Source organism: Nesoenas mayeri, assembly GCF_963082525.1.
Source record: "Nesoenas mayeri genome assembly, chromosome: 3".
Classification (NCBI taxonomy): domain Eukaryota; kingdom Metazoa; phylum Chordata; class Aves; order Columbiformes; family Columbidae; genus Nesoenas; species Nesoenas mayeri.
Window position 1 is genome coordinate 46,033,361 of NC_137544.1, and position 11,651 is coordinate 46,045,011.

Consider the following 11,651-nt stretch of genomic DNA (forward strand, 5'->3'; position numbering starts at 1 on the left):
AATTGAAACGTTGCTCCAGGTAAAGTACGAGAAATGATGTTGTCAGCAGAAACTCACAGTAAACAACTGCACCCACCACACTGAGCTAAACAGATGCCACCCAGGCTATAGTGTGAACAGTAGCTCTATACATCTTCATGAGCCTATAGAGAAAGATCTGTATTTTACCTGTAGAAATCTGCATCTGACAATCTATCATAAGCCTTGAACCAGGACAGAATTTGCTAGCAGAAGAAAAAACAGAATAAAGGTCCAAGCAAAGCATATGCTTATTGGTGCTTCAGAAAATAAGGTAATTTGAAAAGTCAAAGAATTTATAAAGCATTGTACTTAGAGATGTTTTACTTGAGGCTGAAATGTTTGGCCATGTCAGGCCAACTGTTTTTCTGGTTTTTTTGTTGTTGCCATTGTTGTTGTTTATGGTTTTTGTTTTGTTAGTTTGTTTTTAAGTGTAACTAAATTTAATCTAAAAAGCACACAAATTTTTTTAACTATGCATTTTTACAACCTATCAGCTTCCTACGTGCCACTAAGCTATTCTCTTGATTAGATACCAATTTCCGCTCACAGTATACTTTCCAAGAAGTCTTAAAATACAAATTGTTCTAATATTACCAGTCTTTGTTATTAATCTGCAAAGTATTTACAGTTTCTTAAACAGTTATCCCCAAAATCTTCACATATATCTTCTCAGTAAAAGGCAGCTCAGTGCAATTCCTACAAGAGGGCACATACCTTTTTTTAAGTACTACAAAATAAAATTAAGCAGATTTCTGGTGGCTTGCCTCTTAGCATTTACTTTTGTATTTAGCAATGAAAATTTCAAAGTGCATTTGGAAATTCATCAAAACGTGAATGAAATACTGGTCAATTATGACTCCAAATCCATTTAATTGTAGTTTTGAGAGTTTCAATTCTTGTCTTAATCCAAACACACACCTGTTCATAATACCACAACTCAAGTGTGTATGCTACATGATGGCTGCTCTTTCATCCCTTCTCCATCCCTCATGTCTGAGACAAGCTACACATCACTGCCTACACCGTCAGCGAGTTATGGTACCGTATATGACTGAGTAGCAAAATACTTTGCTTCAGTAAAAAAAATTATTTCCCAAAAAGTGTAAAAACAAAACAAGAAGTTGAAAAGTCAAACCAAGCCAGACCCAAGACAACAGTAAAAGTACATTTTTTTCAGCTGTGGCTTATGTCATCACCAGCAGTGTTTTACCAGCATAGCATAAACATTTCAGCTATATCAGGGATGCTTCCTCGGTCTGTCTTAAAGGTCAATGGTCAAACAGCAACAGAGCATGAACTGAGCTTCTGCACTTCCTCATCTGACCAGGGACTCAGCTTTTATTCACCTGTCCAGAGAAGAGAGTTTTGTTTGCTTATAGCTGCACATGACTACACCAACCAAGCAAACAGAGGGAAAAAAAAAGTGATATTGAAAAAAGTGATATAGCACATAGTTCATGAACACAGAAGCGTGTACTTCTTGAACCAGAGCTTTTCCACAGGAAACTGAAGATGCGGCTTGATGATTGGTTTAATTAGCTCTAAGACTGCAAATCTGCAGGACGTAGTTCTGGTTAGCCACTTGCAGATTTCAATAACCTCATTTTTATAGCAGATACATACACTGCACATGGAATGAGATCATCTTGGCGACCTGGCTGAAAAGTTTCTAAACCTATTTGACTTTCACCTAATTAAAAGTAGGCTGTGAGCTGCTAGAAAAGGAAAGATGCCATTCTTGAACCATCTTAAATCCAACATGTGGCCTTGGGGGGAACCTAGATTATGTGTGTGTGCCAACAGAAAACTAATCCACCAAAGGCTTCCCCTCCAGAACATCACCTTGTGGTGGCTATACCTGTGCAAGGGAGGGACAGAAACATTCAGGTCAGTGCAAGAAGGAGGAGAGAGGGCAGAGGTAAAACACAGAACCACCTGACTTAACGGAAACCTGCAAGCTACAGTGGATCGGGTACAGTACTATCTGCACTCTACTCTCACTGCAAAAATACCCAATTAAACCAATTACCAAAAAAAAGAACCAAAACCAACAACAAAATGAACCACCACCACCACCAACAAAATAACACCCTTTCATGTTGACGTGTTTGTAAGCTGCTGACTGTAAAAGTCCACAAGATAATTTGGACTAGCCACAGGAAAAAATAGTATGATTCTTTATACTCAAAGCCGTTGTGGACAATTTATTTCAATCTCAGTCCCGTTAACCCTACAGTGAACATCAGGTGAAACTAATAAAAATTACAGAGATAAAATCAGTTTCACTTGCCTGAGCTTCTTCCTTCATGCTTCAAGAAATAGTAAACTTGATGTTTCACTGACTCACATCAACACAGAAACAAAGTGAGGCCTACCCATTTATTTTCTATGGCCACATCAATGCTTTATATGACTATTTCTGCTAAATCCAGAAAGTAGAATTCCAACATATTTGTGCATCTGTTTGACAGCACACACCACATAATTTTGGCTGTTTGTATGTGAGAAAAGGTTCCTAACTTAAAAAAAATCAATGACGTTCAGTGTTTACTCTCTGCATAAACCAGAATTTTCACTGATACACATACTCAAATCAAGGAAGAATGTTGTAAACAGAAACAAAATAGGGGCTCTTTCACTACAGATGAGGATGGACAGTCAAGGAATTCTTCTTCTAGTTCTGTACTTAATACATAGAAAATTAAAGGTATTCTTTTGTTGCAGGTGAACACAGGATATTTTTACTTTTCCCCCAAACAGCTGGAGGTTTGGGACATTAAGGAGTGCCTAAAGAGAGCAAGTGACTTGGAAGAAGACTGGGAAGGACACAGGTCTCAAGGTCAGTGACTTGAAGGTTTTAAAATTCTAAGAAGCACGCTCCAAATTCTCTCTGAAGCCTGCACAATCATTCAATTGCCTCTACACCGGTGTCTGGTTATTCTTTGATCGGGTAAGTGCAGAATGGCTATTTCACAGGAGTCCTGCAAACTATCTCAGGAACTTGGAGATAAAACTATTAAGAAAAGCTACCAATAAAGCACAGCCATCAGCAACATCTGCTACAGAGCACATAGTGAGCGATAAAGCAGATGAAAGGAGTTTAGCACTTCAAGATTCCTCTTCTATGAAAGAGGAATAAGAGCAAAATAGTTTAATTTGCTTTGTTAAGTAACTCCTGGAACTTCAGAGGAAGATGACATACTTATAAACACAGGAACTCTCTCCACTCTTTGCACTATACTACTACTACTATAATGCAAAATTCTGCCAAGGCGTGTGTTTTTTAGTGTCTAGGCAAGTAAGATTTAATTGTATTTTTGTTTTACCAATGTGATATCTTGTGTCTGGGCTGCTGCATTTTTATGAGCAGCTTATAATCCCCCAATCCTTATTTTGTGTCCTAGATATAAACTACAACCTCTCACCTAACCTGTTTGCAGTAAGTGGTGAGAGTCTTGAACATGGAGCCACAAAATTCAGGTCTTGGCATTTTCTCAACCCTGATGCTTCCACAGGATCCCTAAAACCACTTTAATACATATATGTAAGGCCTATACAAAAGAAAGACATAACGATACTTCCCCACACATATAACCTTCTGAATTTTGCACAAAACCATCCTATGCATTCTGTTTCTTAAGAATGCCAGAAAAACAAAACAAAAAACAAAACCCAACAAAACCTACCAATTTAATAAATATCTGATTGTCACTGTTAACATCCATGGCAGAGTTTTTCAGTAAAACTTGATTCCAAATAAACCTTTTTAATCCACACGAGCCTATGCTGGTAGATTTGTAAGTAGGGAACCAGATCCTGCCTGTACACATTTCATCTTGCTCTTGACAGTTACAGTAAGTAAGTTCTATTTGACCACCCCCTAGCTGATCAAGAGGTACTATGTAAGCATACGCATGAGAGAACCTAAAAGGAATCTCACTAAAGGAAAGCCACCCTGCATAATACTTTTAAATGGAGATCCTGCTGTCCACCACCTTTCTAACACAACCACGCTGGAACTACAGTTATCACAAAGTTGTTACCCATTACAGAGGAAATCCCCTCCACGCTGCCCCACCCACCCCTTTCTGGCCATCACCCCTGCAACTCCTTATGCCACGAATATCAGAGGAACTGCCTCACAATCATATGCTACTATTTTTCAGGATTCTCTCTCACTGAAAGACCAGTTACAGCAGACTGCAGGCTGAAAACACTGCAGCACCTCCAATCTGTAATGAAAGAAACTGACAAAGCCTAACTTCGGGAGGAAAGCTTTTTTTTTTTTAAATGGGGTATTAAAAAAAAAAATCACACACTTTGTATGACAAAAGCAACCCAAAGGAGTTTTCTTTCTACCTTTTCCTAACTATTTTATTATGGCAATTTTAGACAGTGGATAAAATGTTCTAAAATCAGAGTGTTTCTCTTCAGTGTGACAACACCTCCTTGAGCACTCAAATTGTCTTAGAAAAATGGGTGCAAGATAAACAAGGCCTTAATTTTCCAAATTCTGTGATCTAGATTATGCCAAGTGTTTCAGTCTTTCCCCATTGATGCAAAGGTACAAAATAATGGTATTGCTTTTGGCACCATAAGATATCAAGTGTACTACACCTACATTCACTACGTATGTTTTCAAAAAGTATTGGCAGGTCCTTCAAAAACAGAGTACCCATGCACTTACTCTATAGAAGAGAACTATGTCAAAATAGCCACTCCTGTATGAAGAAAAGTTACCTTTGTCTGTTCACTATCAGGATCTTCAAGCCAGCAGTATGGGTCACTTATTTTACACCCATGGTAATCAAACACCTGAATTTAAAAAAGACAATACTTTAGAAAAAGATATGCACACAAGTAAACACTATTCATCAAGATGAGGGGCATTTGAAATTTCACAAGAGCATACAGTGCTAAGAAGCAAAGAAAGAGAAGAGCAACACCTTGCTTCCAGGTGAGTTGCTAATATTACCATCCTTCAGTGAAGGCAGCAGAGTTATTCTCAGAAAAAAACCACTGAGCACCAAAGAAATGCAGAACATGAACACAAATTCCTTCCACAAGACAGATTAGTGAAGTAAAAAACCAAATAACTAAAAGAACCTCCAACCAAACAAAAAAACCTCAATGCCAAACAACCCCAAACCTCCTCGAAATCCAGGTGTTCAAGTCAAATCACAAAATCCGATTACTAGATGCACTCATATGCAAGTGTCTCTGGGTTAGCCCTCCCCACTATTGCTACTCACAAACATGTGAGTAAAGTACATATATAAATTAAAGGAAAAAAAGTGAAGAAGACTAACACATGTGGTCGAATTTATCTCTTTCCTTCCTCCAGTACACAAAATAGGACTAAATACCTGCTGTTAGGAGTTGCACAGTTCAGCCTTTTACTCAACTATGAAAGTAAATACTTGATTTTTTTCCAGTGTTAGTTCACGTTGGCAAACATTTAGGTTCAAAACTGATGTTAGTCCTGTAAATAATTCCTGGGCTGGCGCCTAAAGCACAATCCTTTGCAAAAGGAGAAAACCGAACGCGTTCCAGCCAAACTCGGAGAGTGATCCTCGGTATCAAGTTACGGCTGGAACACAAGGAGACAGCCCATCTTGCAGATGTGCTATCACACAAAAATAGACCGGTTGTTCCTCCGCTACCGCTGTCCAGCCCAGTGCAGGCCCGGATTCCCCAGACAGGCAGCGGAGCCAGAAGCTCCGGGGCTCGCTCTCCCGGCTGGGCACGGCGGCCAGACGCGCTCCCGCCGGCCCAGCCGGGCGGCGGCCCGGGCCCTGCACACGCGGGACGTGCCCGCGGGCACCGGAGCCACCAATCCGGCTTTTCACGAGCGCCAGCAGCCGCCGCGGCCCACTCACGGGAAAAAACCGAGACCCTTTAAACGCAGCACGCTGGACTTCAAGGGCCCAAGCGGAACAAAGCCCTGAAAGCCGAGGAAGCACTAACCCCCCCCGGGGCGGCCCTCAGCAGCACCCAAGGTGCCGACCAGACACGCTGCTTCCGCGGCTGGGCCCGGCGGCCGCCACACGCCGGCGGGCTGCCCTGGCGAGGGCCGTACTCACGGCGGTCTCGTCGCGGTACACCTCGGGGTACTGGAAGGCCTGCATGGTGCGCGGAGAGAGGCGAAGGGAAGAAGAGGAGCGGGACGAAGAGCAGCGCGGAAGCGGCCGCAGTGGCGGGGTCGGGGCTGCCAGCAGCAGGCGTGCGGCGCGGGCCAGGCGGAGCGCCGCCGCCATCCGGCCCGCCCCCTGCCGGCGAGCCGCGGCCCGGCCCGGGAGAGAGAGGCAGCCGGCGGCACGGCGCGTCACACGGCGCCCCCTGCAGGGAGCCGCCGCGCAGGCAGCGGCTGGTGCCGGAGAGCCGGGCGGGGCGGGAAGGACAGGCCGCGGGGGAGGGGGACGGACCACGGGCGTCTGCAGCAGCCTGGCTCTTATCGCAGAATCACAGCATGTTAGGGGTTGGAAGGAACCTCGAAAGATCATCTTGTCCAATGCCCCTGCCGGAGCAGGAGCACTCCTCTCCTGGTGCACCCCGCTCCCGCAGCCGCGTTGTTTCACTCCACAACACCCGTCCAACGGGTTTCATCCTCCTTACAGCGTTGTTGTGAATGGCAAGTTTGCTCTCTTGAGTGCGAAGTGCCAATGTCCCACTCAAAGATGCTGGTTTTGTTACAGAGTTGTACAAGTCATAGAATCATAGAATCATTTTGGTTGGAAAAGACCCTCAAAATCATCGAGTCCAAGCATTAACCCAACCCTGGCACTAACCCATGTCCTTGAGAACCTCATCTCTACATCTGTGGAACCCTGCCAGGGATGGTGACTCCACCACTTCCCTGGGCAGCCTGTTCCAATGCCTGACAACCCTTTCTGGAAAGAAATTTTTCCTAATATCCAATCTAAACCTCCCTTGGTGCAACTTGAGGCCATTTCCTCTTGTCCTGTCACTTGTTACTTGGGAAAAGTTGCTAATTTCCACAAACAGAGCACCCTGCTGCTCTCTTCACTTATTTCTAGCACTGTCATTGCTCTGCACTCAGTGGAGTCAGAGGTAGAGCTTGTTTATCAGTGCCACAAGCTATGCTCAGTGCCATGCAACACTGGGCAGGCCAGCTTGGGCTTTGCCCTCACAGAGGGGTTATCCCTCCTGCTTGTGGAGAGCTGATGCCTTCCGAAGTTTCCAGCTGAGCTCATCAGGACATTTAACCTCTGCTATGGACTCAGAGAGCTCACGGGGGACAATTATCCCCACAGTAGTGGATTCTTCTGAAATATCCACTCCGTAACAAAGCGGGCAAAAGTGAGCCAGAGGCTCGCCAGGGAGAATGACACTGAAAGTCTGGGTACTCAATCAAACTAGCATACCTGCAATGCAAAAGTCTTAATCATTTATACAAAATCTAGTTGCTGGAGAACTGGGACATGCTCCCCAGGGACGTAGTCACAGCCCCAAGCCCGACAGTGTTCAGGAAGAGACTGGACAATGTCCTCAGACACATGGTGTGAACCATGGGGTTTTCCTGTGCAGGGACAGGAGTTGCACTTGATGATCCTTATGGGTCCCTCCCAGCTCAGGACATTCTATGATTCTTTGCCCTCAGGGCAGTCTTGTAGGGCTGATTAGTTACAACATTTGCATACAAGTTGTATAACACTATCCTTACTACACATGCTCAGTGAGTAGGGGTCTTCTCCTGGAGGTGGGTAGCCTTTGGTGAGGAGGTGTGGTTTTGTATTAAAATGATATTACAATGAGCAAAGTTTACTTTAGGTTAAGCACGTCCACAAAATTTGACAATAATCACTAAATAATCAGCTGTTCATGGTTGACTTCTCAATTCCAGGATAGGATTTGTTCTACAATTAAAAGTTAATTGCTGCTAGACATCTCATTTATTATACATATTAAAGTTAACCTATGCTAGACATCTCATCTGTTATTTACCTAATATTAGCTAGGAGACCTCGTGATCAGGTCTTTTGTCTGATCCAGCAACAATAGTAAATGTTAAAAAAAAAAGAAGTTCATGTTTGTTTGGGTTTTTTTCCTTTCCTCTCAGCTCCCCCACCTTGACACAAGGTGTGGAGAGAGGCTCAGACCCGATCTGGAGAGCTCCCCTCAAATGATGCCTGGAAAATAGTGCCTGTTTCATGGTTAAGGGCTCAGGGCAGACTGAGGCCATGTCCACCCAAACCTTCAGCGCCTGTACATCAAACATGCTACCCCACAAGCAGCACAGAAGCAAATGACAAGTCAGCCAACAAGCCTCAGTGAGAACAGTGGCTCGAGTGCATTAGCCACTAAGGGTGTTTCGGGTAGGTGACCTCAGGCTCATCAGCCAGGTGTTTATTTTGCAAGAGGGTTTCCTGAGTCAGAAAACTTACAAACTTTTTTCCTTCCAGGTAGTGACCTGGCAGGCCCCCGTGTCACAAAAATACTGGAAACATGCAGCAATCAGGTTGTCCTTTGGCTAGCAACATGTCTTAACTGCTTTTTTTCTAAATAGTTGTTGCTTCAGAGTTGCCGCCAGCAGCCCTCACCAAGTCATCCTGACAGCCTGAGGAGGATGTCACCTCAGCTCATCTGGGGTAAACGCCCATGTACATGTGGTGTGTGGCACCAGCAGGGAACAAGGAGTTCTGCAGGTGTTGGCGTTTAAAGGTTCGATCAGCCTGATGAGCGTTCACAATTGTGAATAAAGTAACCACCTGGAATGACAACGATCTAAACCATTTCAGAAATGGCATCGAATGTTTATAGTTACCAGCTCAGAAATGTGTCTTGATTGCTTACTCTTAATGAAAAGTTACCACTCTAATTGGGTATCCTGTGGCAAGGTTGAGGGTTGTGTGTGTATGAGGAAATAAGCCAATCCCATAATGATCACTGTTCCTGAGTGACATAACTGCATTCATCAGCTTAATTTATATCCTAAACAATGTCTACGTGGCTTCTTGTCTCTTGTCCCTTCTCTTCTGGTCATTTTTCCTTCTTACCTTGTTCCTCCATTAATCTCCCTTTACAAGGCTAGAGCACAGCTGCCGACTATACCTTTTGTTTGTAGCGCTCAAGAATGAGCAGCCAGCAAGGTGGTTAATGGCAATGCCTTGACATGTCCAATGCTGATAAAAGTTTGTCAACTGTCTGAGCGACTTGCTCAGGTAAACACTGGCAGGCAAAGGCTGCCACATTTCTGTCTAGAGCTTCCTGGACAGAAGTACCTATGTGCATGAAATGGTATCATATGGAGAATTAGTTTAATAGCTCTGTAGAGCATTTGGCTTGGCTGTCTGCTACTGTCACTGTTTACTGCAGGGCAACAATAAACCATGTCAGATACTCTCTGTTAACCCCCTTCCCTCCCTACTATGGCAAGGGAATAGGAGGAAAAAAGAGAAAGACTTACAAGTTGGAAAGTTAAAAATGCTTTACTAATAATACTAATAATAAGAGAAAATAATGCAAAATATACAAAACCAATATTGAATTTCCTAGTGTCACGCCACAGGCTACATGGCAGGCACCCAAAGTCCTGGACTGGACACAGGAACTGGATTCAGGGATGGACATACTGGAACCAGAACTAGGATCGTAGGCAGAACAGGCAGAACTCTTCAGATGTCAGCCATGGATGAAGAAAGAGGGTCTTGTGATCTCCCAGTTTTATACACTGTATAACAAGAATGGCATGGGATACCTAGTTGGTCAATTTTGATCGCCTGTTCTGTCTGCCCCTCCATGCAAGTACACCTCTCTCAATTATGGGACCTGCAAAATATATCAGCAGCCTTGGTGGCCATAGCAATAAGGATAAACCTGTGTCTCTTCTGCATACCATTGCTACCATTATCAGCTCTGGAGCAAACAGTGTCTGAAAAACATGCAGCCAACTTTAGAAAAAATGCAGTTCCTTAGAATAACTTAGCTGAAAGGAAATTGGTTAATGTGTTTTAATGCACTTTACATTTATCCAGAATTTCTGAATGTTTAGCAGCTCAGTCAGGCTTGCAAATAGCTTTGGCTGAGCAGCTGTACATCCAAATCTCCTGGGAATTTCCACAACCTTTTCACGGATCAGGTTGATGCTGTAAAGGCAGCCAAGCTGAGGTGTACTGGAAGTTTGGGGCAGGCGTTACTTTATGCCCATGAAGAAGCCTGATCTGCCGGGAGAGGGCAGCCTGACTGCACAGCGCTGTGCAGCTGCCACCGAGCAGATTTGTCAGGCTTCAGCAATCCTTTCGATCCAGGGCACTGTAATTCCTGCATGGGCTGCCAAACATCCAGTAATCACAGTAATTATCCATCACAATACCTTCTAATTCATCCTGGATACACGGAAGGTGGGAATATACAAAGAAACCCGAGTACATGGTTGTCCAAGATAAGATCTTTGGGCCTGTATTTTACAAGCAGTAATTGTCTTTCAGGTGAGCACCAGGAACAGAAAGTGAATTTACTTCATACTGTAAATTTCTCCTTTGTTTCTTTTGGGTGGGGGAGTAGGGAAGGATCATATGTGAACTACAGCAAAAGCAGCAAGCCTACGCTGTCTGAGCTTTTCTTACCAGAAAAGCAGTTAATATAGGTTACATAATGTCGAAAATACTGCCCAAAACATGATGTGTATGTGTGTGTGTGTATTTGGTTGGTTTGTGTGTGTGTGTGGTTTTGTTTTTGTTTTTACCAGGGACCAGGCACCCCGTAGAAATAAAAGGGACAGTGTGCAGTCTGTTTGCAGAAATACTTTTTACCGAAGGTATAGCAATCTTCTCTCTTTTTCAATATGTTTCCTAACACAAAGTTAAAAGTAATTAGTATTAGGATCTCATCATAACTGAAATTTTGCAGCCTGTCTTAATTGTTCAATGTTATAGCAGCAATTAAAATTCTACTAAAATTTTACCTTTTCTTGAGCCTAACCAACCCCAGCAGAGTTCAGATATGATATTTGCTGAGTTTTGAGGTTAAGCTGCTGTGTAAGTAAGAATTCTCGTCCTATATTTCAAAAAAGGTTTGAAAATCTCTTGGTAGTCTTTATCGTCTTATCACACTGCCACGTTAGCACGAACCTGATCGTTTGAAAAACACATACTGTTCTCTGCTGATATTAATTATACTTCTGCTGATCATCCAGTCATTAGCAAATCTCTTTCAGCTTAGTCAGCATCTCCACAATGACTCACTGCAAGTAGTGTATTGACTGGGTAGGAAGTGACCTTATTGTTCTTGTCAGGGAAGATCTGACAAAAAAATCTAGCAGCAAACTTTGGTTTTACCTTTCCTTTTAATCCTTTCCCTATCCTTTCTCCACCATTATCACTCAGCGATGACTGGAAACTTTTCTGCTATAGAAAGAAGGCAGGTCTGTACCTTTACTCCTGTTTTCTTATGGATTTAAAAAATTTATTTACCTAAGACACCAATTCTGCTGTTCAGACACTTATCAACAGGTGTCAGCAGAACCTCAGTCTTTCACGATCATGAGCATGGGCTGCCGTCCACAAGTAACTGGAGTTTCAGAGAAATGTGACTCTGAAAGTGACTGCTCTGCTGGATTTCTATTTTGGAAGCACTGACTTAAGAGTCTAAGTCCTGCTGATTTTCAGTGA

General features: G+C 43.3%; 1 protein-coding gene across 2 annotated transcripts in view; it reads right to left on the reverse strand.

The window, feature by feature from the left end:
• Positions 1-6,617, reverse strand: part of PREP (prolyl endopeptidase) — a gene marked incomplete at its 5' end in the record, with an annotated part of 103,604 nt that extends 96,987 nt beyond the window's left edge. The window contains 2 exons of one of the 2 annotated variants that reach the window (XM_080342544.1): positions 4,762-4,836; positions 6,512-6,617. Coding sequence is in view for 1 of the 2 variants with exons in the window: in XM_080342543.1 (XP_080198669.1) it covers positions 4,762-4,836; positions 6,105-6,278 (249 nt within the window). Of the gene's footprint in view, positions 1-4,761; positions 4,837-6,104; positions 6,279-6,511 lie in introns of those variants that run through there. The other variant, XM_080342543.1, reaches the window with a different exon arrangement.
• Between the last annotated feature and the right edge of the window lie 5,034 nt (positions 6,618-11,651).